The following is a 26,165-nucleotide window of genomic DNA, read 5'->3' on the forward strand; positions in this document are numbered from 1 at the left end:
GATCAATTTCTGTTAATCTCTGTTGATTGTAGAGACTGGTAAGAATTTGTCTAGCTCGGAATCTCCTTTATTGATTTGCTTCATCATTCCCTTTCATCAGCCCTTCTGTCTTACTGCCTGGGGCATGAGCTCACATTCCCATTTATTAGACTTAAAAGATAGTGGCAGGCCAGACAGTAGTAAAACTTCCTAGGATATCTGTCTGCTAGGAGACTAAAATTAAGAGCTGGATGTTTACTTCTTAAGTACTTCCATTTAAGGAGAATAGTCCTCTCTCCCATCCTACTCCTCAAATAGCTAATTTATTTCTTTTAGGTAGCTTCAGACTTGTCTGTTCTAGTATTCTAAATAAGCCACCAAATATTCACTAAGCTTTTATTACTGTGAAGCATTGTTGGTAGTGGAAGTCTGGTCTCTCCCAGCTCCAAGGTGGTGGCTTTTCTGAGTCTGGACAAAGCACAGAAGACCAGTTCACGGAGTCCACAGAATAGAGTAGAGGAGCTAGCTGAACATCTGGCAGCCTGGCCTCCAACATCCTCTTCGTTTTCTCTCTCTGGCTTTGGCGTCCCTAACTTTCTATTGCTGCTGTGGCTATTTGTGTTTTCTCCCTTGCCAGTCTATGCCACAATCAAACACCAAAAGAAAACAAAAAACCACCTCCTCCCCCTAAACAAAACTAACTATCTTTTCTCCTGTTCTTGAAATAAAAGGTGCTCTAAGAAATTTCAGGAAGTAACAAAAGATAAAGGCACCAAGAGTAGGCCGGGGATGATTTCCCTTTCATGTTTCTTCACCTCCTCCCTTTTGCTTAGAACCAACAGAAAAGTTGAGGGGTATAAAAAGTTGTTGGAAGGTTCTGAGACTATACTGTGGACTGAATGAATCAAAGTATTTCAGACTAATTCTCAGGGGTACATACAGGTGCAGAGGACTTCAGCCAAGAATATGAAAGAAGAACTGTAGTACTGAAAAGGCTTTGGGATAATCATGTGTCTACAAGTATGTGGGCGGGGTATGCTCATTCCGTGATGCAAGGTGAGGTAGGAGTAGGGAGAACGGTTTGTTCCCAGCGTGCAGGGGAGGGGGAGGTAAAGTCAAAGGGAGACAAAGGAAGAAAACCTGTTAGGAGTGCAGGGAGGTAGTGCAGCTGCTTTCAAAGCATATGCATAAGTCACTGTGTAAGAAGTGGGAATTTTTTCTTTACATCAAATTTGACGTGAACATACACGCACACAGACGATAAGGGGAAACCATAATAAAAATGTGGTTTACCAATATATTTGAAACTATTTTTTTCCCTTGCAAATAATAATGTCATGCTTCAGGATTTCTTTAGATAGGTTGTCATTGTAAATTTAAAAAAAAAACAAAACATTTATTTTGCTTTTATATAGTCACATATCCAGTTAAGGTCCAAATGTCATTTGTTTTCAGTTTGTTTAAATTAGTATCCAGATAAGACCTATTTATCACAATGATATTTTAATAATTGTTATAATATTTAATTGTTATAATATATCAATGACATTGATATATATTCTAAATCTCTGTTGGTCTGTAGAGTCTCTGCTTTCACTCTTGATACTGTTTTGCTCAAAGGAAAGGGTTATTTCTAAAAACCCAATATAAGCCTTTGTAGCTTTAAGAGTTGTTGCTGTGGTATTTTAATTATATCAACTATTGCCTAGAACATGCTTTCAAAATATTTCTTGATAGGTTTGGAAGAATGCATATGGAAGTTTTTTTTACTAAAATTTTTTCTTTATAATGTATGATTTTTACTGGTTTCTGAATGTCTAGATGGAGCTTGTTATATTTATATTTTACAGTACAAAGTTCCTCATAGTATTTTGGGTGGACTTCTGTCTCTGATCTTATTACTTTAGTATTTTCAGAAAAGATTTACTTGCTTTTTTGGCCAGAGTTAAAACAGAGCTATTCCAGATGTGTATCTCATAGGGAGAGATTGGCTATATTGGATGATTTGAGGAACTCCAGCGGTGTCTTTCTGCCTACTAGTTAATGCCTAAAATTGGGGGAATTTATTTTAAACTGTGTAACCAAATAAGATGTAAACATTATTATGATGTTGAGGTGGGATTCAATGCAATAATTTGTACATTAGTCATTTGAACATTAACATCTTTGTAGAAGTTACGTATCAGGTTATGTTTAAATTCCATGGATTATCTTTAAATTCTAAGGCTCTAGATTAAAATTGTTCTAGAGACCTTTTCTGGAGGAGTAAATACCCTCAGCTCCTGTGTAGTTAAATGGAATCCATTCTCTTCCCTCTGCTACCATTGTACAATCAAATAAAATCACTTTAGCCCTTTAGATAGAAAAGGACTGACTCGGGACCTTCTGCACATTCGTGTATGTGTGCATCCAGAGAGTCGTGGGAATCATGAGGAGTTAAAGTCCTTGGAAAATAAGAGGACAGATTCACAAGAGAGGTCAGGAGCGGGTAGGTATCTGCCCATCAAGGCCGACTTTGTGATCCATCCTGGGACAAGACCTGACCCAGGAGTTACCTTCGCTTGAAATGTAGCATGTGCCAGCTTTTAATTCTTGTCTTTGCTCTTGAAAGTGCTGATAGCCTATTAGTTTTAAGGTGAATTGATTTGCTTTTTACTTTGCTGTGGATTATTGTCAGCTCTAGCGCTGTGGTTCGTTTTCATGAGGAGAAAGATATTTGTGGTCTCCTGGGATTTTTTTTTTTTTCATTTTCTTGGAAATATAGCAGTCAGAAAGGAATATCTGTGACTAATGGTAATTAGTTTGATGATCTTGTTCTTTTCAGAACTGAGAAAATAAATTATTCAAGACTCTTCTGGGTACATGAAACATGAACGTGAAAGTTTCATAGAGTTCTTCACAGAATCTTATTTGTTTCCTTGTATTTAGGTGTAGCAGAATTACGTATACACTGTACTTCATAACACTGTAAACTAAACTTATTCTACCCAAATCTGTAACTTGGGTATGAAGCTCCTTGAGAGCAGTCTCTGTATTTTTCATCTCTGTGTCCCCCGTAGTATTTGGCGAACAGCAAAACCCTCCTCTAAGTACAGTGCTGTTATTAAACAGGGAAATTCTCATTGTAATTTTGACAGAATCACCAGTTATATCAGAGCTATAGTTCCTTAAACAGAGTAGTGGCTAAAATATTTTTGAATAAATGAAGACTTCTCTTTGTATTAATTCATGCTAATACAGGTTCTTTAAGTTTCCACTTTCCACTTTCCATTTAATTTTTTGTTACTCTCAAATATAGCAATGCTGGGGGATTTTTTTTTTTTTTAAGAGAAATATATTATTTAATGTTGGGTCTTAAAGACTAATGTCAACTGAAAAATAATACCAATTGGGTGTCTTGTCACCAAAAAGGATTTGTTTGGGAAAAAGAGAGGGTTACAAGTAACCCCGTGCATGCAGACGGGGCGAGCCACGTGCACACTCTGGCCTGAGTGCTGAGACGGAGGGGTGTTCATAGAAGGGAGGAGTTAAGGGAAGGGGATGTTAGAGCCATAGAGCTTTATTATAAACACAGAGTTCTTCCTGTAGGGTTCTCGTGTGGGGTTCTCACAATTATGTAAGGTGGGAAAACTTCCACAAGCCCTGTCTCCTCCTCCTCCTCTAAGCCCTACTGACTGATGATGCTTGCTTAGAGTTCCAGTTAGTCCTTATCACTAAAATAATCCACTTTTATTACCAAGGTTTTTCTGTAGAGTTGGATAGAATTAAAACACTGATCCTAAATAATTCATCAAGAATTACTTTGTTATTTCCTGTGTTTGACTTGCCTTGCCTTTTTCATCTGTTTGCAGTCCCTTGGTTTTGACTTTTGATGCCTCTCCCTGTGGTGGTATGCTTGATGTTTTGAGAAATCATAAATCATACATTTTTGATTTTTGTTTGGAATTGCTCTTTAGGAGTGATACTTGTCTAAGTCTCAACTTTCTGAAAAATTCAGGCAAACAGAAAATGGGAGAAAATTTAACTAGGAGGCCTTTTAATACTATCTAGTATAACCAAACAAATCTATTTAAAGATAAGACTGGTTTCCAGATGACATTAGCTGTATTGTTCTCTGAGTATTGTGAAGAAACTTTAAGTCTTGGCTGCAGTGGACCGTGCGTCAATAAGCATATTAACCAACTCAGTGTTGATGGTCTTGAGTATGTTACTTGTCCCACAGACTAGAATTTACCATTGCTTATTGGATATTTCTGGCATTGTTAATATTAAGTGATCTAGAATTTGGCTGAAAATTTGAAGCCTCAATAACTGGACTAGTTAATTGTCATATAATAGTGTTCTTCAAACTTTTTTGTTCACATATTTCCTTAAGGAACTTCTCAAAGATCTAGGTGAGAAGAGGATGCGACTGTAAAGGGGGGTAGCAGGAGGGAGATGTATCTTTCTGTCTTTTACAGACAGTGGATTATATGTATCTATACATGTATTAAAATTCATAGAACTATACACCAAAAGAAAGACAGCGTCTGTGTTCTCTCGCACGTACTTTGGGTGACCTCTAAAAACTTTTCCATCACAAGTTTAAGTCATTGCAAATTATATACTTTTCGATGTGTTGTAAATAATGACATTTTCAAATAAATTAGTTACATCATTTAAAAAAAGTATCCAGCAATCTAAAGTATCCGGATATCTTTAACACCATTATCCATGTATAATGTACCTGAACAGGCTCTTTGTTGAAAGTGGTAAATTACTCCTGTTTCATTGGATTTGTATTTCTATTCCACTTCCTTCATAGGATTTATCCCAATGTTTACTTTATTGACTATCCTAATGTTTTATTTATTTTAATGTTGTATTTTATCGACTACTCAAACACCATATCATAATTCTCTGCACTTAAGGTAGGAATATAAATTGAAATTGAATTTTAGTTCTAGTGTGTTTAAAAAGTTTTATGATTGAGGATTTTAACCTATTAGTACATAATCAAAACAATATATTTTTGATAATTAACAGTAAAATTTTATTGGAAATGCACTATATTGGCTATTGCTGCAAAAAAAATGCTACATAATAAATAATATGAAAATCTCAGTTGCTTAAAACATTTTTTTCCCCTCATGAGTCTCTGGTTCAGCTGGGATTTGGTCGATCTTGGCTGAGCTTGACTGGGTTCCTCTGGATTTGGCCTCAAGCTCATAGATCTGCTTGGCACGCCTTAAAATCTTCTCACAGAGTTAGAGGAGCATGAAGAGGGCTGAGGAGCACTCATGCAAAGCTTTTTAAGGCCCTAATTCAAAACTGGCATACTGCCCGCACTGCTGGGCAGAGAAATCCTATAACCAAGCCCAACCTAAATGGAGCAGGAAAATAGACTTTGCCTATTCTAGTGGTAGTGAACTGCAGAGCATTTTGGCTAAGGGTATGGATGTATAATTCTCTGACAGGGAGCAACTGAAAAATTGGGACCGATAATCCAGCCTATCCTGTGCATCTTTTATTGAGATGTTCTATTTTGTGTTGGTGATATTTACTAGAATGAGACACTGAAATAGAAATCTGAAGCAGTAGGAGTTTGGGTTTGAGGGAACAATATTTACTAAAATGAAAGAAAGCTGGAAGCCATAGAGTTGGTATGTCTAGAGTATATGGTGAAAGAGAATGGGAAGGAGAGTAAGGCCAAGGTCATTGTAAAAGAACCTTTTATGTCATGCGAGAGAGGTTAGACCTAAACTTTGGTGCAATGGAGAAATCATTGGAATGTTTTAAACAGAGTAGTGATGTGGTCAGGTTTTCTTGTGCTCTAGAAAAATAAGTCATTTTTGGCTGTTTCTGCATATAACACTGATGTTAGATAAGCCCAGAGGCTGAGAGACCCTTGAGGAGACCATTGCAAAAACCCAGCTGAACGAAGTGGCCCAAACCCAGGTGGCGGACTCAGGCTGGAGGGAGATGTTGTTGAGCCACTGAGTTGAACTATTTTCAGCCAATGAGTGCATTGGTCACATTTTCTCATTTACATATAATTTGAATGTTAGAACAAAGGTAGTTTAATTAACATATATCCTCAATCTTTAATTTTACAGAACAGTATGAATGTTATTAGCAGTGTATGGTAAAAATGATGTGTAAATAGTAAAGTTTAATACAAATGCAAATTATTAGTATTATGCAGGATACTCTTTGAATTCCTTAGGAAGAGTTAATAAGTTATTGTTGTTTTATTGCAGCTGGAGAAACACTATTTAACTATTATCTCCGTGACCTAGGTTATATTGTGCATATTTTGTCTCCGTAGTTTATTTGTCCTTACCAGAAAATTCAAAATACTTGTCTGAAAGAAAAACTCTTAAAATCGTTACTGCTCTTTAATGGCTTCTAATTGTCAACGAGATAAATCTAAATTTCTCAGTGTGGAATTGAGGGTTCTCCGAGGTCTGCTCCTTGCTTATCTCCTCCTCTAATTTTCATAGCACTTCGTTTCATGCGCCACTCCACACCCCCTCAGCCCCCAAACATAAAACAAGCAGAAACCCTGGCACCATACTCACTTTTTTTCAGTTTCCGGAATGTACGTATAGTTTGCTGGCATTAATCACTCTTGACTTCATCCTCATTCGCTTTACCTACTTCAGATGATTGGTATAATAAAAATGACTTGGTGTCCTTAAACTGGAGGTGATTCTTGAGGGCCAGGTTTCCTCTTTCTGTTTTACTAATGTACCACTTGGCACAAAGTGGATGTTCAATAAATACTTGAATAATTAGTACACTGATGAATTATTATTGAGAGGCATTTTAGAATTTCCTGTGGATCGAGTTATTCCGCTGCTTTTTGTGTGCAGCCACGTTCAGATGCGTTCCACGCAGAGACCTGCGTGTGCGCGGGCAGTTGCTGCGTGCTTCCCCTGGCAGGGAAGCAGCTGACTGCGGGGGTTACGGGATGGCATTGCGGATCTCCAGGAGTGGTCCAGGGTTATCTGGGAGCCCCTCCCTAGGAATGCCGGCTCTGAGCTTGCATCGAAGGCATTGGACCAGGCGCTCGCTACGCTGCCTTTGGGAATTCCATGAGGGAGAGAGGGTCGGCACATTCCTCTCATCCCTTAGATATTTTATTATCTTTTGCCTAAACAACACAGGCGATGCTGTGTTTCTGCTGAGATGCAAAGATCTTGGAATGCTGAATTCCACAAATTGTATGTGTTTAAAAAGAAGGATCTTAGTTTCTTCTAAACTCCTGTCACGATTTTGAACAGAAGGGTATTTATATATAAAATAAATGCATACATGTTATTTTATTTTATTTTATATATATATATATATTTTTTATTTTTTTTTATTTTTTAAATGCCTACAGCACCTGGTCTTCCTAGGTGGCCTCCCATCTAAGTACTTACCAGGCCCAACCCCTGCTTAGCTTCCGAGGTCAGACAAGATCGAGCATGATCAGGGTGGCATGGCCAAAGACTAAAATGCCTAAATTTTAGATTCTGAAGTTAAGCTGCAAATTCTCATCTGTAGGTATTACTAAAATTTAGTGCTCTGTGGTGATATACTTATGGCATGACTTATTATCTTTATATAACTGGTGAGAAAATGTGCTTCAGCCCATTTTTTGCCCTTTTTCTCCTTATTTTTTAAATTACCATGCAGTAAAGTTGACTTTTTGTTCATACAGTTCTATGAATTTTAACCCATGTTGATTTGTATAACCCCACAATCAGCAGAACGATTATCCCAGAAAACTTTCCCATGCAATCTCTCTGTGGTCACATCTTCCCTCATGAGGAACCACTGACCTCTCTCACTACTGTTCTGTCTTTTAAATAGAACCGTACAGAATATAACCTTCCGAGACTGGTTTCTGTTGGAAACAGCCTAACAACGCCTTTGTGGTCATCCAAGTTTTTGTGTGTCTCGATAGTTCGTTCTTTTTTATTGCTGAGTAGTATGCCATCGTATGGCTATGTACCACATTTTGTTGACATTCATCTGTCGAACATTCAGGTTGTTTCCAGTTTGGGGCAGTTATGACTAGAGCTGCCATAAATGTTTCTCCACTGACAAGTGGGATTGCTGGGTCATGTGACAAGTGTATGTTTACTTTTAAAAAACTGCCAAACTTTTTTCCAGAGCGGCTGTATCATTTTGCATTCCTCTAAGCCGGTATGGGAGTTCCAGTTGGTTGGCATCCTCGGTAGTGCTTGCTTCTGTCAGTGTTTTTTACATTAGCCGTTCTGATAGGTGTGTAGTGGTTTCTCATTGTGATTTTAATTTTGCATTTCCTTTGTGGCCGCAGATGTTCATACTGTTTGCTGTTCATATTACTTCTTTGGGGAAGAGTCTGTTCAAGTCCTTTGCTTGTTTTTTTTTTTTTTTCTTTTTCTTTTTTAATGGTTTGTTTTCTTAGTGTCTCATTTTTGTTTGGTCTTTGTATACCCGCTGTAAGTAATATTTCTTTTTCTCACTACTTTTTCTTATTTTTATATTAAAACACAGTGTCACAAGACTAAAAGCCGGGTTTTAAATGTGGATTACCCTATTAGTCACTTTGTGACAAATTATTTACCTGAGAGGATTATTATGAAAAGTAGATAATTTTAATTGATTTATATGAAGTGCTTGACACAGCTGTATCTAAACCTTTCTCCTCTCCCTCAATTTATATATCTCACAGTGCGGTGCATTCCCTGTAATGCTCAGTGGAAAGAAACTCAGAAAAGAAATCTGAGATGTGCCACCTACAGTAGCTACCTTTTGAAGGGCTACTGTGAACATGAGTATTTTGATGGCTCTAATAAGTTAGATATTTCTCTGTCGTAGGACTTGTTTTATTCAGCATTTTCCCATCTTATTTATGGAACACTTGGCTTGTGACATCTACTTAACATATTGTATGGACAAACTTTGGGAAATATTGACTTAGCACGTTACTCCACATAGTGTGGCACATACTAACTAGTCATTATTTGTCAGATTCACAATTTCATTTAGGTTTTAAGTCCTGAAGTAAACAATTAACGAATGTATTCACTTTTATCTTGAGATGGGTTATATAGCTTATCATATCCTTCTCTTTTTCATGTTTGTTTTTCATGACTCTCCCCATTTCTAAGGAAGTACTAGGTGGTTTGAAAGTTTGATTCCTAGACCAGTAGCACCATTAGCACCTCCGGGTGACATTAGAAATGCAAATTCTTGGGTCCCACCCTAGGCCACCTGAATGAAAAACCCAGAGTGAGGTCCTGTAATGTGTGTTCAACAGACCCTTCAGGTGATTGTTACATGTACTAGTGCTGGAGAAACCCATTCTAGGGAATCATTTAGTTTGGGCTTTGTTAGCAGAGCAGCAAAATCGGAGAAAGTTCAGATCATCTAGGTCTGACTAGGATTAACCAGGACGTCTTTTTGTATATCTGCTGAAGCTGAAAGACTTTGTAGAACACATGAGAACACTGATACAACAGATTGGCACGTGTTATTGCCTTTAACAGTAGTTTTCCAATTCAGGTCGTGAGATCAGTTGGAAGCCCTCAACAGCTGAGAAGGCAGAGAGGGGAAGGAACGGGAACATGAGTATCACATGTAGTAAGAATGTTTTACAGCCCAGTTGCACATGCACATGTTTGTACGCCAGGTCACGCCGTCGCATCTTTTTCTTGCTGTGGGTTATGGTTAGCGGCATGGAAGGGGATGCAGATCTGTTGTAGAAGAGTGAACACTGGATTCAGACTCTGAAAACTCGGGTGTGAGTACCACTCAGTTACGACCTTTATCAGGACTTTATATATCAGTGGTTTTCACCTGGGGGAGATTTGTCCTCCAGAGGATGTTTGACAGACTTTTGAGACAGTTTTGGTTGTCACAATTGGGTGGGGCGTTACTAGCATTTAGCGGGCTGAGGCTAGGGATGCTGCTAAACATCCCGCAGTACACAGAACTGCTTCCCCAAACCAAGAGTTGTCTGGCCAAGATCTCAGTAGTGTCATGATTGAGAAATCCTGGGATGAATGATTACATTAAAATTATAAATGGTCATATATGGTATGTAATGTTCGTTTTATTTAGAATATAAGTATTTTACGAATAGGTATTTTAAAAAGACCTGTGTCTCAGTATTACCTTTCAAAGATAAAATATAGCATATAGGGCAGATGAAGGAAATGGGAGCAAATCTATATGATCTTGGATAAATTACTTATTTACCTGACAGGATTATTATGAGAATTAGATAATTAGGGACAATTAGTATTAATTATATACATACTAATATGATAATTAGATGTATACTGATATATGTTCCAAAAGCCTGGTATTTAAGTAGCATTTTACTATGTAGGAAATGGTGCAGAAGATAGAGTATTGTATAAGAGATGATACTGTATCAATATAAGCAGCTTTAGAGAAGCTTGTATTTTAACACATTCCATCAATTCAATCCAGATTATTTGAGAGATTTATATAATTCTGTTAGTATGTGTTAGCCAAGCATAAAAAAGTGTAGCTACCCAGGGCTTTTAGCCAGAATTCCAATTCATGGAAACAATCTGTCCGCACATTTGAGCCAGTATTCTGTCCAGGACTGGCACCATCCCCCCAGCAGGGTGTGGTAACCTTCATGTGCTCTGCGACTGTTTCACCTTGCAGTACTTATGGAGAAGGAGGGGCTTAGCATAGACCCTCTCTATGAATTAGAAAATTAATTGATCTTGGACATCAATTCTAAGGATGACAGGTTAAAGAGATTATCCGTACTTAGAGTATGCATTTCACCTACATTAAATTGAAACCAGCTTTCACTTACTGCAGTCTGAGAATTTGAAAAGGCAAACTTCATTGTTAAGGTCTGAACATAGGTCTTGGTGTACATTCCGCCTTTTAATCTTCATCAACCAAATAGTCAACATTTTATACAGCCATTATTTTGTATCAAACACTGTCTTAAGATCTTTACATAAAATAATATTTAATTCTTATGGCAGTTCTGTAAGGATAGGCACTATTATACTGTCCACTTTTGGATGAGGAAACTGAGTCACAGAAACGTTAACTTAATGACAATCACACAGAAAGTGGTAGAACTGGGATTCAAACCCAGGAAGTCAGGCTCTGGGGTATGTGTTCTTAACTACCATGCTCTACTGCCTGTTTAACAGCTGCCTGCAGGATGGTCATAGTTAAATCATATTTCATGTGCCCAACACCTCACTTGTGTTAGGTACTCATAAATGAGAGATATTATCACGTATTGTTGTTAAACACAAAGCATGACTTTTAAACATCTCTTAAAAAAAACTAGAGTCTACGGCCATGCTACCCTGAACAAGCCCGATCCTGTCTGATCTCGGAAGCTAAGAGATTCGGGCCTGGTTAGTACTTGGATGGGAGACCACCTAGGAAGACCAGATGCTGTAGGCATAAAAAATAAAAAATAAAGGATTGTAAGCTGACAGGGTCCTTGCAGTCTGTGAGGTCAACCAGGCATTGCCTTGTTTAAACACAAAACAAAACAAAAAACTAGAAATTATATTTCTAAATCAGAAAAGCATATTTTAAAAATATTTCCCAGTAATTAGGAGTTATACTGAGATTTTTTTTTCTTTATTGGTATATTACATTGATTTTCATATGTTGAACCAACATTGCATTCTTGGGATAAATCTCACTTGGTATGGTGTATAGTCCTTTTAGTATGCACCTGGTTTTGATTTCTAGTAATTTGAGGATTTTTGCATCTAAATAATGGATATTGGTCTGTAGTTTTCTTTTTTTGTGATGTTTTTGTCTGGCTTTATCTTAGTCATTGTCTAATCTGTACGCCCTCCTCATGGAAAGAGTCCTTATTTTACTCACCCATTTCTAGCCTTAGGTCAGAGGTCATTGCAGAACATAAGTGCAGGAAGCCAATCACTCAGGTGATCCTGTGTGTGGGGCGCTTAAAACATTCCGGTTTGGCGGTCCAGGACAGTAGTCCGTGGCATAGGGGGATGCTTAAGGAGCACGCGCACTTTTGCAGTACTGTCATGCTTCTCTTGTGCCCTGGTGTTAAGAGGGCGGCTTTCGTTGTTTTCAGAGTTATTAATGCTCTGATTTCCAGACCTGTAAGTGCCAGAGGCAGAATTTCAAATCTTACTCTAAAAGGATTCTGTGTTTTTATCTTTTGGATACCTCTATAAAATATGCTTTTCCTTCCTTCCCTCTCTTCTTTTTCTAAATTCCCTATAGCTCTCACCTGATATTTGGACTAGTGGCCTGGAAAGACATTATTAATAGTGGTGGTGTTAAGGCAGTTTTTTTGCTGCCCTGTGATTTTTACCCCACACCATAAATTAAGCCAGCGATAATAGTGAGCTTTACAATGAATCATAGTATGCATAAGCCACGCGAATGCACGGTAGTCACATAATACTTACAGTACTGTGTATTCACAGTTTGATACTGACACAGCAAGTAAAATTAACTTTAATATAGAGTTTTATTAACTATGATATATCATTAACGTTTTCCAGTAGTATTTTGATTTCAGTGATAATCAGAGTTTGATTTCAGGGTTCAGCAGTAAAACCACAAGGATTGAATCTTGAGAATGTTTTTATAGCTTGCTTGAACAAAAAGTGTGTATTAATATGAGCCCTAAACCAAAAGAATCTTGTAATTTGAAATGTGTTTTTTTCCTATTACCTCTAACACTGATGCTGTAGAGAGAATTCTATTCCTTTGGACAGCCAGTAGTTGCTGAAATAAGGGTAATGAATAACGTCTTTGTTGCTCTTAGTTAAGGCAGTCGGAATATATGAGTTCAGCCAGCAGGAAATAGCTTGCAGCCAGGACCCACGTTTAGGGAATGTAGTATATGCAGATGGACATGCCTCTTCATGGATATTGGAAAACTAGTTCCGTGGACCAGAAACAGGAAAACCAGCTTTTTTGTTTATTAGCATCACATGAAAGGATCGTTACTAAGTTATCTGCAGATCAGTGACAGGTGTCCTAAAGGGTAAGGTTAGAAAACCTTTAGAACTATAAGAAATATCTGTTAATGAATACCTGTATACATATTGCTTTTTTGTGTGAGATGTTTCATACATTGAGGGAAACTTTTCTTCTCATCCTTTCAACGAGGACAAATCAGCAGTAAAGAACAGTCCATTTTGTTTTGATCTAAATAAGATTGTACAGAGACGAAAGTTGCCCAGTTAATTAGAGAAAAGGTTATATTTGTGGGTGCATTCTAAGTTCTGGCATGACCTATACAAATTTTTTAATTCTCTGAGTCATTGTTCATTAACTCTGGAAAAATTTGTGATTACTCTGCTACTGGGAGTAAATGGTAGAAATTTCCTGTTTCCTTTGATGGAGTGGACTGGTAAGCACATGTATGTCATTCTAATTAGTCTCTTGAGTTTGACTTAAATGGCATCCTATGTATAGACAGATGAATCAAGGTCATTTCACTTGGGGAGTCTGCCTGTCTTTAGATTCTTCCCTAGAAGATATGAAAAAGACTTTTCCAGTTGTTTCTGTACCACTGTCTATTGATGAGGGAGGCGGAGACAGCCTGGAACAGTGAAAGGAGCATGGGCTTTGGATTTAGACAATACCCAGGGTTTTGAAATCTGGCTTCACCAACTAGTTCTTGAACTTTAATAAGTTTCTTAACATTTCTGAGCATTTGTATGTTGGCGATGATAATGCCTGTCCTTCAGAGCTGTAGGTAATGATATTATAATTATAACATATCAATTAAAGTGTGCAAAGTGCCTAGTACGTAATATATGCTCCATAAGTAGTAGATATTATTACAGTCATACTCTAGGGAGAGTTAGAATTGCCTCGAGTCATTTTTAGTTTGCGCAGAAACCTCACACAGTGGAGATTTGTGAACATTAATTTAAAAATACTTGAGTGACTACTACTTGCAAGGAACAGTGATTAATACAGAGGAAAATCAGTGGTCAGGTCATTAAATGCAAAGAGCTATTTAAAGAGTTTTATCTGCAAATGGCTAGTTGACTCTTTGCAAAATGCAGATATCTCAGAAAAACCATACCCTCAAAAATGAAAATGTAAGAAATAGTGAGAAGGGGGTGCTATTAGGGGGATGCTATTAAAGAGGTTTTCTTAGAACACAAGAATTCATAAGCCGCACCCTGTGTTACTCCTTTATACAAAATCCTCTTTCGAGGATGACACCTGCATACGGAACTCAGCAGGGCAGGATAACACTTATCAGCTGAAGTTTTGGCTTCAAACCCCATTGAAGAAATAGCGAGGACCAAGTGTTAGAGCTTACCTTTCCAGTTGCATGGAAAGAGACCAGACCTTCTAAGAAGAAACAGTAGATGGAGAAAATGTGGCCCAGTCAGTGTCTCTGAATTTAATAAATTATAACAAGTCCTCCATTTTCTTGAGGGTGGAATCGAAAGCCAAGATTCTAATTAAACTTTGTGAGGAGGATGAATATCTGGGAAGGGAGAGAGGAGACTCCGGTGTCCGCGTCGTAGATACCAGTGCATAATTCAGCATGACATCTAACAATTATAAGCTCATTGGAATAAGTTTCTGAAATATTCTGATTTTTGAAAGATTTTTGGGCAGTTGGTATTTTGGCCCCAAAATGGCTAGAATACTTGAGGAATGGATTGCAACATATATTTTATTTAAATTTTGCCCATCCATGAAAATTAAAATTGTTTTTGCTTTATAAATAAGTATAAACTATCTACTGATAAAGTTTACTTTGAATTTCTTTAAACCATATCACTTTTACATATTTTGCATCATAGGAATCTGAATATCTGGAACAAAAACCTAAATGAAATCAAATTTGCACATGTCCAAACAATTCTGTGGACTAAATCCCTTCTATTAACAAGTTCTAAACCTTAATGATAGGAATTAGTAGGTTATATTTTAATTTTAGCTGTAAGGATAAAAATTGCTATTAGAGAACATTTTTAAGAATATGACAAGGAAAAGATGGGTTAAAGATGTCTGAACAATATTATCAGTAGTTATTTCTGGGTGATAGGATTATGGCTGCTTTTAATCGTCTATCACTATGTGTTTTGGATTCTAGAAAATGGGCGAGCATGGCTTCTATAATTAGGAAAAAAACATGTCAACAGATATTAAATACATGTTCTAGGAAATGGATATGAATAAGACATAATCCCCGCTTTTAAGTGGGGTGGGGCTGGAGTCAGACATGTAGGTAATAGTAACTTACATGTACTATAATGCAGAGTATTTCCTCCCCTCAAATAACTATACCATTGTCATGCAGTGTGGAGTTATGCACTTTAGGTGAGGGAGAAAATACTTTTGAGAACATTGGGCAGAAGAGAGGAAATATGAATCGTGTGAAATGATGAGTTCACTAGGGAACTGGAAGGGAATAGAATTTAGGAAGAGGGAGTCAGCATATGCAGATCGAACAGGCTGACACGTCCAGAGAGCTGCTGGTGGAGCTGTACGTGGCAAAGCAGAGGGTGAAGGGTGGTGAGAGGTGAGGCCGGAGAGGTAAGCAAATGCCTGGTCGTGGCGGATCCTTCTTGTACCATGCTAAGGAATTTGGAATTGTGACTGTGCGGTCAAGAGTACATCTGAAGTGTTAAGTAGAAACATAACCTGAGGTTCGCCTTCTCAGAATGTCAGTGTAGAGGCAGCGTGGGTATTAGATTGGGGCAGAATGAGACCAAAGTCAGGAAGATCAGGTAGATGAATGTCATGGCAGCTCAGGCAAGGGAACAAATTCAGACAGTGGTCAATGGACAGAAAGGAATAGATGGATTTGACAAATTTAAAAGGGAGAATATAGGATATAGTGATAGATTTAGGGAAAAAAGTCTAGAATAATGAAGTTTCTGGGCTCGATGCCTTGGTGATCGGGTGTGCCATTAACACACACACACAGACACATACATAGATGTGCATGCATGTGTGCGCACACACCCCCAGACCAAGCCTGAAAAGAAACGAAACCAAAAGTAGGAACAAAATGGATTGAAATGGATTTTTGGCTCTCTTAGGATATCTAAGTATACTCACCTGTGGGCTATAAGAGTCAACTGATCTGTTACTTAGGCGTGATCAGGGTTGGCGAGATTTGGGAGCTGTGGTCGGCCAGAAAGTGCCTCTGTGACTCACCTCACATAGCAAGAAAAGGGGGGTGGAGTGGGGAGTGTCTTTACAGATGAGGTAGGGAAATTATCCTGGGTTATGCAGGTGAGCCCTAAATGCAGTCACATGTATCCTTGTAAGAGAGAGGAAGATTTCATAGGAAAGGAGGATGTGGAGGTAGAGCCAGGAGAGAGCTGAAGATGCCGGCGGTGAAGATTGGAGCGAGGTGGCCACAGCACAGAATACTGGTAGCCATGAGAAACTGGAAGAGGCAAGGCATGGATTCTCCCCAAGAGCCTCTGAAGGGAGCTGAGCCCTTGCTGATACCTTGATTTTGTCCTCATTATACTGATTTCAGATTTCTGGCCTCGAGAACTATGAGAGAATGCATTTTCGTTGTCTTAAGCCATCCAGTCTGTGGCAGCTTGTTACAGCAACTACAGGAAACAAGTACAGGAGCCTAGAGTTTATAATTAAAAGTAGCAGATGTGAGTGGCTTCGCCTAGACAGAGAGGGTGCATGGAATGAGGATGGAAATATCTGGCATCATCAAGAAATAGAGTGTTTTGGATTAGAGAGTATTTCAGAAACTAAATACAAAGCCTTGTCATTATGGCCACTTTAATTGCTAACATATGTTTTTGATGGAATACTAATAATTCCTTTTGTCTTTTGTATAAAATGTGAACCATGTTGGTAACTCCTAAATATACATCCTCATGGATATAGCTCACTTATGTCCTAGTCTGTAACTCTGTCTTTGGTGATCTAGATGTTACTTTATATTCATTTTGCTCCAAACCAGAGATTTAATACTAGTTTTCTTTCCTATATTCTCTATTATCAGCTAATTATCAAATCCCTTCTTCAAAAGGTTTCTTAAATCTGTCATTCTCCATTCCATGGCCTAGTCCTTGTCCTCTCAGTGTAGTTTTCTGCAGCCAATTTTTGTCCTCTTTAACTACAGGTGGTCCAATCAGGAGTTTTACAGGCCAGTCTTCTTTAAATAGCACAATAAATGTGTTACTACGTCTCACAAATCTAGAATGAGTCCCTGTTGTATCCCAGTACAGTCTGGATGTCAAGGATGTCATTTGGCCCACAGATATCTCACGTTATTTTATTAACACATATTTCCAAACTTTGATTCAGGCCAAGTTCCTCATGCAACAAATCCAGTGAACTGGGTTAAGGCATGGGCCAGCTGGGCCCCTCCAGACTGTCTGTTTCTAAAGGTTCACTGGAAATGAAACAAGGTGGCGAAATTGTTTTCTAAAAATTCTCTCGGAGTAATATATGTGGCTTTGGGAAATATTTTTGTAAGCTCTCTGGGCTAGAGCTTGAGACCACCAAAGGGCATGTGAAAACTGCCTGCTGAAGTGGGTAATGCTGGTTAACGGCAGGGCGTTGTGCTGAGTCAGGATTCCCAAGTTCAGGGCCACAGAAGAGGCGTTACCTGCGGTCTTCCTCCTACTCTCTGCTTTCCCTTCTCCCTCAGTGCAACCTTTAGGGTTCTCTCTGAGTAAATATTGAACACGTTTAAAAATATTGTTTTGAAGATGTGTAATTATTAGCCTAACCATATGCCCATATATCTTGGTCTGTCCTTGAACTTACTTGGTTCTATGCTTTCATTTATAAGTTTGTATTTTTTCTTGCTTAGGTAAATGTTCTTTTCCTTTCTCTGGAATAGAAGACTTTGGTTCAAAGTGTATTAACACCTATGGTTTTGTAATTAGAGAAAACTCCTACTCCAATAGGAGCAGGTGAGTCTAGTTTGGACCTTCAGGTGTTTGGAGGTTTCAGATAGGTGTGGGGCACACAGTCTCAACAGGGGTGATAACGTAGGTATTTACAGTGGTTTGTGACCCTCCAAAACTCAGGGGTAACCTACAAAATATCTCACCTTTTTAGAGTTAATGCCTTCTTGTTAGGGAAATAACGAATTAAAATCAATTAAATTTATTTAGAGAAGTTAATTTTAGTTAAATTTAATTTTACTCCTTAGAGTAGTGATGATGAAAAAAAGTTGAGAAATGCTAGTGTAGAGAAAGGGATAAGATACTGTTGCTTTTATATTTTTTGATGAGTCTTACGGAATTTTCAAAATTAGCAGTCCTTTTTATTAATCATTACTTATTAGTAAAGCACTTTGCTGAGTTTCATTGGACAGAGACACATAATTGTCACATCTAGTGATAGGAGTAACACTAACAGTTGTATCTTGTGTACTTCCCATTCGTTAGTTTTGGTTTACTGTGTATGCCTCCAGGAGCTTACAAAATAGGAAATACAGACAGCAAAAGAAATGGAATGTGTTCTGCGTTACTAGCACTGAATTGCAAATTTACACAAGTTATTGTTTGCCTTTGAAGTTTAAAAAAATACAAACCTTGTAAAGTGAGCATTCAGGCATAGTTGAGTATAAAAAGGTAAAATTTTTTTGAAAAGCGATTTGGAAGTATGTATCATGAGTCCTTTGTCCATTAAACTTGTTTTAGAAGGTGTACAGTTCATCACTTCTTGGCCTTTTGGCTAAGATCGAGTGTAATGAGTATACAGTTCAGTCCTTGTTACATATATGCACAGTGTGCAACCCTCACCACAGTCCCGTTTTCGCACATTTCACCCTCAGGTCCCTGGTCCTCGCCTGTAGCCAGTCAGCACCCCTGCCCCAGCCCCAGGCAGCCGCTGATCTGCTGTATCTTCTGTATGTGCTCTTTCCGGACACTTCATATGAGGGGAATCATGCTATGTGTAGACTTTTAATCTGGCTTTTTTTTTCGTGTAGCATAAGGTTTTTAGTGCTTTATGGAGATAAATCCACATATCATAAAATCCACCTATTTAAAATGTGTAATGCGGTGGTTTTAGTATATTCGCAGAATTCTTCAACCATCAACACAACACTTTCATTCCCCCAGAAGAAACCCCATAGCCATTAGCAGTCATTCCACGTTTCTCCCCAGACCCCAGCCCTGGGCTACCACTAATCTATTTCCTGTCTTTCTGAATTTATGAGTTCTAGACATTTTAGCTAAATGGAATCGCACAATATATGTTTGTTTTGGTTGTCTTCTTTAACTTGGCATAATTTTTTCAAGGTTTATATATGTTATAGCATGTATTAGTACTTCATTCCTTTGTATTGCTGACTAATTTTATTTGTCTTTAATTGTTGGGCATTTCAGTTGTTTCTGCTTTTAGCTGTTTTGAATAATGCCGTGAACACATGTTCAGGTTTTTGTGTGGACATATGTTTTTGTTCTTTTATTTTTAGCTTACTTATGTGGTTATATTTGAAGTGAGTTTCTTTTAGGTACCCTGTAGTTGGATCATGTTATATACATGTTCTGACAATCTGCCTTATAATTATATATTTAGACAATTTTCATTTAATGTAATCATTATATATTTGGGTTTTGATCTACCATTTTTTTTCGTTCCTGTTTCCTGCCTTCTCTTGGATTATTAACACAGTTTTTCAGTATTTCATATTAATTTGTGTTTTTTGCTGTGTGTCCCTGTATCAGTATTTGTGATCGCCCTAGGGATTTCAGTGTACATCTTGCTTTTCACAATCTACGTACATTCAGTATTTAACCACCTCAAGTGAAATATGGAAACCCATCATATATATTTTTTTCTCCCTCTTCACATTATAGTTTTTATGTATTGAGTCCCTACAGAGGGTGTTAAACGTTTTGATTCGAAACCATCAAACATGTTTTAAACAACTCAAGGGTAGTCTGTTCTATGTATGGTTTTCATTTCTCTTTATTCTTAATGTTCCAAAGTTTCATCTTGGTATGGTTTTCATCTTGGCCTGAAGATCAGGTCAGAGTTCTCTCTTTCAACTGAGATTGTCTTTATTTCTCCCTTATTTCTGAAGGGTATCGTTTTGTGGGTATAGAATTTTGGGTTGACAGTTTTTTCTCTGAGCACTTCAGATGATATTTTCTCACTTTTCGGTTTCAAACGCAGGCTCTGCAGTGTTCTCATCCTTCCTCCCCTGTAAGTACGATCCTGTACTTCTGCTGGGACTCTTCTCTCCCTCAACGACCTCACCAGATGCCATGTATATGCTGATGTCTGCAGCCCAGGATCTTCTCTGAGCTCCAGATTTATATATTATAATTATGTCTCTCAAATTTACTTGTCTATGGTGGGACTTTTGATTTATCTACTGTTGCTTTTGAGTGAATTACGTGGAGCATTTACCAAAGCCTGCAACCTGGAGGCCGTTCTTTATTTTCTGTCTTCTTGTATCCAAGTAGTCTGCAAGCCCTGTGGATTCCATCTCCAAAACAGATTTTAAAATTCTTCCACTTTTCTTTGTCTTCACTGACATCGTTCTATTCCAGGTTGACATGATCCCATTACTGAACTGCTGCGGATTTTCCTGTTTCCAATTTTGTTCCCCATGTAATCCATTTTTTTTTTCACCTGGGAACCAGAGTGGTCTTTTACAAAGTGAAAACCAGCTTAAAACTGTTCAGTGAATTTTGTTGTACTTGGAATAGAGTCCGAAATCCTTAAGTGCTTGGTCCGGCCGGCCCGTGTCTGCCTTACTAATCACGTCTTTTCATGCGCCGCTTCTGACTTTCCCGGCCGTAGCCGCACTTTGTACCTCCTCCTCCTATCAGGCTCTTTCCCGACCTCAGGGTTTTTACGGTTGCTGCGTTCTCTCAGTCTAGGTCTTTCTTTTGCTGCTTTTGCCTTAGTGTGTCACCTTCTTTTAAAAAAATTTTTTTATATACTCCTTTAATAAGAATAGTGCTACCTTCTTTAAAGTAATGAAATTCCCCACCCCAGCTTGTTATCTTTATCTCTTACGGACATTATTTTTTTTTTTGCTTAGCACCTGATACCTCCTGCCTAGCAAAGTACTTCGCACATAGTAGCCACTCAGAATTGGCTGAAAAAATGAATCATTATGGAGGTTATCAGAGCCAAATGCAAAAGATATCAATATTTTAATAAGTGGGAATATAGAAGTGGGTTTTGTTGTCTTTCTTTTTACATATAGTTCCCAAATTTTCTGTAATGAGCTTTTATGAACTTGAAAACAAACTATTTTAAAAATGAAAACATGCCTTACTGCTAATAATTTTGTTGAGTTTAATCTTCTGAGGCTCTCATTTCTTATTTTTTGTTGATTAGTTTTCATTTTTCATTTCATTCTCAAAGGTTTAAAGGGTATTAGTTGAGATAATTAAAAGCAACAGAATCACAAAAGAATATTCATGTTTTCTTTATTTGATAGTGTCTTAATTTTTCTACTTTTTCAACCACCTATAGTCTTTCAAATTTCATTTCCCACAGAGCTGTTTATTACTTTTTTTCTATGCCTTCGATGACTTAGCCTTTTTTTTTTGAACCTCACCTAATTTCTGTTGTGGGAGTTATGTAGGTTTTTTTTCTTTTACTTTTTTTTTTTTGAGATGTATGACTACAGCCAAGCAGTATTTAATGTAAGGGTGCTCTTGAATGTCCTATCATTATTGTAACTATTTTTTTTCTTACCCACAAATTATAAATAGAAATGTAATTATTTTCTGAACTTGGCTTTGTAGGGAAATGTTGAACTATTGAGGATTTTTTTAGGGGAGCCTTACTCAGTTTGTTCTGTATAATAGAGTTCAGAGGAAGATCAGCATGCTTTGGCTAAAAGTGTATGTTGATTTCTGTTTATGTATGATAGTTTATATAGCATAAATGTCTGGTTGCCTAAATAGGAGTTGAACACAGATGCAGTACTGATTAGTTCCCTAAATTCATAAACGAACTATTTAAATTTATATAGACATTTTCACATTCATAATCCAGAATTTTAAAAATCTTACTATTTATTCCAAATTGTCCTCATTTAAGGGTATGATGATTGACAGGAAGTAATATAGGAAGAGAACTATTTCTGTATACTTCTATGGAGTGATCTTAGAGGTAGATGATAAGTGAGAAAAGCAAAGTGGATGGAGTGCGAAATATCCTAGTGATTAAGAAAAGGGGAGGGGATGTGAACGTGTGTCCATTTATGTTAAAACTGAAAATAAAACATACAACTTAGGTTGCCTCTAAGGAAGGAGTGGATAGGTAGAGTGACATACGCCTCATTCTGTGGATTCGCCTTTGGAACCATGTGAATATTTTATGCAGCGAAATAACAATTTAAAAAAGCTAAAAATTGAAAATAAAATGAAACAGTTTACTTTAGTGTATATCCTAGCGGCAGCAGTTCTCAGAATTTGATTGTGTCCAGTACACCCCCGTGTTGATATTTGCACCGATGGTGCCAAAGCACTGTAGGTAAAACTTTGTGCTGTAATAGAAATCATCGTAATGGCACCAAATTGTACCCAGTAGTCATTGCATTTGTCACCGCCACATTCTTGCAGTTAAAATGGTTTTATTTAAGAATTTCCTTGATGAAGCAGTTAAAATGATTAATTTTATGAAATCTTGATTTTTAGATACATGTCTTTGTGATATTTCATGTGACAAAATGGGAAATGAGCATAAAGTAACCAAAATATTGTGAGTTTTAGAGAGAGCCTATGTACAATTGTTTTGAATTGTGAGCGAGACTGGCTGTTTTCTTTTCCATGAAACACTATTTTTCCTTGAAAGACCGATGACTAACTGTTCAGAATTGGGATTTGGCAGACATTTTCTCGAAAATGAATGAAATAAGTACTACTACAAAGAAAACACATAGTATTTGTTGGGGATGGTGGGCTTTGAACTTTTAAGCAAAAATCAGAATCTAATAAAATTAGTAACCATTTTGACAACTTCTCGATATTTAAAACTTTTCTGATGAGATTGGTGGTGATAGTATTGAATATAATGTATCAGTATTATATAATGAAATATCAGCATTTAGTGAATCAGTATTTCCAGATGATCAGCGCATGATGTTAAAAGAAATTCCAAGTAGAAGGTGGACTTTATTCCAAGTACAAGACAGACAGACAAGTTTTAATTTTGACAAGAGTATGAATTTTTTTATGTGGTTTCAGATTTCATTTTACAGCAGACATAAAAAATGACCACTTGTTGAGTTTTGGTATGCTATCAGAGAAGAATATCCATAATCTGAAAGAATGTTAAAATCTTTTTTAACACCTAAATATCTGTGTGCATTAAGTTTTTCATATACTTCAATAAAAATAACATCACAACAGATCATATGTAGAATGAGGATTCAGCTGTCTTATATTTAGCCAGATAGTAAAGAAATTTGCAAAAAGGATAATATTCCTCTTACCTCTTAATTCTCTTTTGAGGAGTGGTTATTTTTTAAGTAAAATATGTTAACATGAATTTACTGTTATTTTAAAATTAGCAAACATTAAAATTTCTCAGTTTTAATTCCAAATATGGTAAGTAATGATAGGTATAACAGACATACTAGGTTTTTGAAGACCTCAATACTTTTTATTTTAAATTTTTTTATTATAAAATATCCATAACAAACTTTTAAAAAATATTTTTGTGTACAGTTTAGTAGATTTAAGTACAGTCACAATGTCTGTAACCATCCATTTGCTGGACTAGATTTCCAGAACTAGAATAAATTCTAGAGATTTTATATCTAGTAGAATTGTACAATATTTATCTTTCTATGTCTGATTTATTTCACTTAGCATAATGTTTTCAAGGCTCATCTGTTGCAGCATATATCAAAACTGTATCCCTTTTTATGGTTGAATGACTTCTGTTGTATGTATGTACCATATTTTGTTTATTCATGTTCTCTTTGCTTCTGGTTACAATACAGGAGCATTTGAAAATGTAACTATTACCTAGGAAGACCAGGAGCTGTAGGCGTAAAAAATAAAAAATAAGGGATTGTAAGATGACAAGGTCCTTGGAATTTGTGAGGTCAACCAAGGGTTGCCTGACCTAAAAATAAAAAGTAAAAATAAAAATAATAAAAATAGAAAAATAAAAATGTTAACTATTAATCATTGGTAACTTAAGTAGCAGACTTATTGATTACATAGTAAATCATGTGGTTTGGAATATAGCTATGTATAGAACATGGATTATAAAGCTCTGTTCCATTCTATTTTTTGTAACCTGTGGAAGGAGAAATTCAACCTAGTATTTGAAATCCTGAGTCATTAACTGAAGTAACCATTAGTCACTTAACTGTTGATTTCCCCATAATGTTAACAATACTGGCTTTATAAAGATTAATGTCATCGAAAGTATAGCTTTGTTTTTTTATCTATTAATAATTACCTGCATCAGAGGCATTCTTCCTCTAAGGTTATATTACAGTTCTGTTTCAGCTTTATCGAAGGCTATGTCAGTTCTGCTGTCCTATAACCTTACCCTGTTTTCTTTATTGATCGGGAACCTAGCACAGTGGCTGGTACATAGTAGGCACTCAGTAAATACATATGGACTCAGCGAGTGTTTTTAGCTGTGCAGTTACATTCTTGTATGATTTCATAGATTATATTCCCCTAAAGTCATCCATTATTTGTAGGTGTTACTACTTCTTATAAGGTACTCTCATTCAGTTTCTTGAATTTTATTTAACTTTATACTTTATTTTAACTTTTTCCTATATACTAACAAATATTAGGCTTTGGCTTTTAACAGTCGTAACACTGAAAAGTTTTCAACACTATTGTGCTATGGTTTTGTTGTCGTTTGTTTTTTTTTTTAAACCTTTATTTAGCTGTAGACCCAGCGTATTAGTGAAGGCAGTCATTTCCCGGCTTCTGTGCTTATGAATCAGATTGTAACTATTTTCTGACTTCGTGTTTGTGGTTTCTTGAACTAATTTCAGTGTTGCAAAAGATGAGTCTCGTTAGGCGTTTCCTCTTTTGAAAGTGTCTTTGGCGTCTGTCGTAAACAGGTTTTCCCCAAGGAGACTTTTCTCTGCACCCTCACTTCATCATCCATTCAGGGATGAAGTCCCGTCTGTGTGCGCTGGTCCCTGCATATTTTATTACTTGATCATACGCGCGCTGGTTTTTACTTGTTTGTTTTTTTTCAAAATGTTCCTAGAGGTTTTGAAGTAACTCCATTCTGACTCAGTCTTTTGCCAGTTACTGGATATTTTCCTTCAGGTTACCCCTCCACCCTCTTTGGGACTTGTAAATTCTTACCATTCTATTGGTTCCTTCTGGCCACTGAGTCCGTGAGTCAGTGTCACATGCATGTGGTGTTGCCTGTCAGAGAGTGGAATTCTGAGACTCCCTCTTTACATGGAACAGTTTGACTTTTGTGCTCCTGGGCAGAGGCATGGTCCTCGGGACAGTTCTGCTTCCACCTAATAATTATGGCCGAGATCAGGACACGTCGCTTTGCTGCCTGTGCAGTGAAGCCGCAGAAGCCGCTCGACCCAACTTGACAGGTATGATTCAGAGGCGATAGTTTGGGGGGCGGTGGGGGGGGGGGCAGTGTAGGTAATCACAGCAATCACGTGCGCATGGAGATTTCAAAAACTTAGTCCTGTCTGCTGGTATCATGAAGTTTCTTGTGGTTTTTTTCCTGGTATTTTACAATACTCGTTGAAAAAAGAATAAATGAATAATATGTATTATTTTGTGGTATTAAGATACATATGGCTTAAATATGAATAATTTAAGCTGTATTTTGAGAACTATTGACTGGTTGATACAACCACCTTACATAGATTTTAAAAGAGGTATTAAAAAGTATTAGCTTCTTAGAGAATATGCAATCAGGTTAAGTAGAATTCTGGCAAGAGAAGTGTTTGTAAAATATTTGGAAATGCCTAAGCTAAAAATTTTGTACATTAATTTTTCCAATTACTACCTAACAAATATCTAATTAAAGTGATGAAAGTTATTAAATGACTAATTGGTAAAGCGTTTTTAATAAAATTAAACATTAAATTTAACAATTACCTCAGAATTTGAGTTTGAGTCTTACCCTGGATTTTAACTTGTTTAATCCTGACAGTTTACTTTGTACACGCTGCTGTTTCTGTGTTTAGCCTTATTTTATTGTATCCCACAAGTGTTTCAGTAGAAAAAAGTAATAGAACTACCTTTTCTTAATATTCATAA

The 26,165-nt window shown here is 37.0% G+C and overlaps 1 protein-coding gene and 2 pseudogenes across 11 annotated transcripts in view; 2 read left to right on the forward strand and 1 right to left on the reverse strand.

The window, feature by feature from the left end:
• Nucleotides 1-26,165, forward strand: part of ABL2 (ABL proto-oncogene 2, non-receptor tyrosine kinase) — an 87,915-nt gene that overhangs the window by 27,906 nt on the left and 33,844 nt on the right. For 2 of the 11 annotated variants that reach the window (XM_036234571.1, XM_036234575.1), the window contains exon 1: nt 25,357-25,486. The exons of 7 other annotated variants lie outside the window; for them this stretch is intronic. In XM_036234571.1, the coding sequence (XP_036090464.1) occupies nt 25,375-25,486 (112 nt within the window). In that variant the 5' untranslated portion in view covers nt 25,357-25,374. Of the gene's footprint in view, nt 1-11,579; nt 25,487-26,165 lie in introns of those variants that run through there. 2 more of the 11 variants (XM_036234569.1, XM_036234573.1) reach the window with 2 other exon arrangements.
• On the reverse strand, nt 7,337-7,456 carry LOC118613051 (annotated as a pseudogene).
• On the forward strand, nt 11,289-11,406 carry LOC118613124 (annotated as a pseudogene).

This window comes from Rousettus aegyptiacus, unplaced genomic scaffold, assembly GCF_014176215.1.
Source record: "Rousettus aegyptiacus isolate mRouAeg1 unplaced genomic scaffold, mRouAeg1.p scaffold_m13_p_17, whole genome shotgun sequence".
NCBI classification, from domain to species: Eukaryota; Metazoa; Chordata; class Mammalia; order Chiroptera; family Pteropodidae; genus Rousettus; species Rousettus aegyptiacus.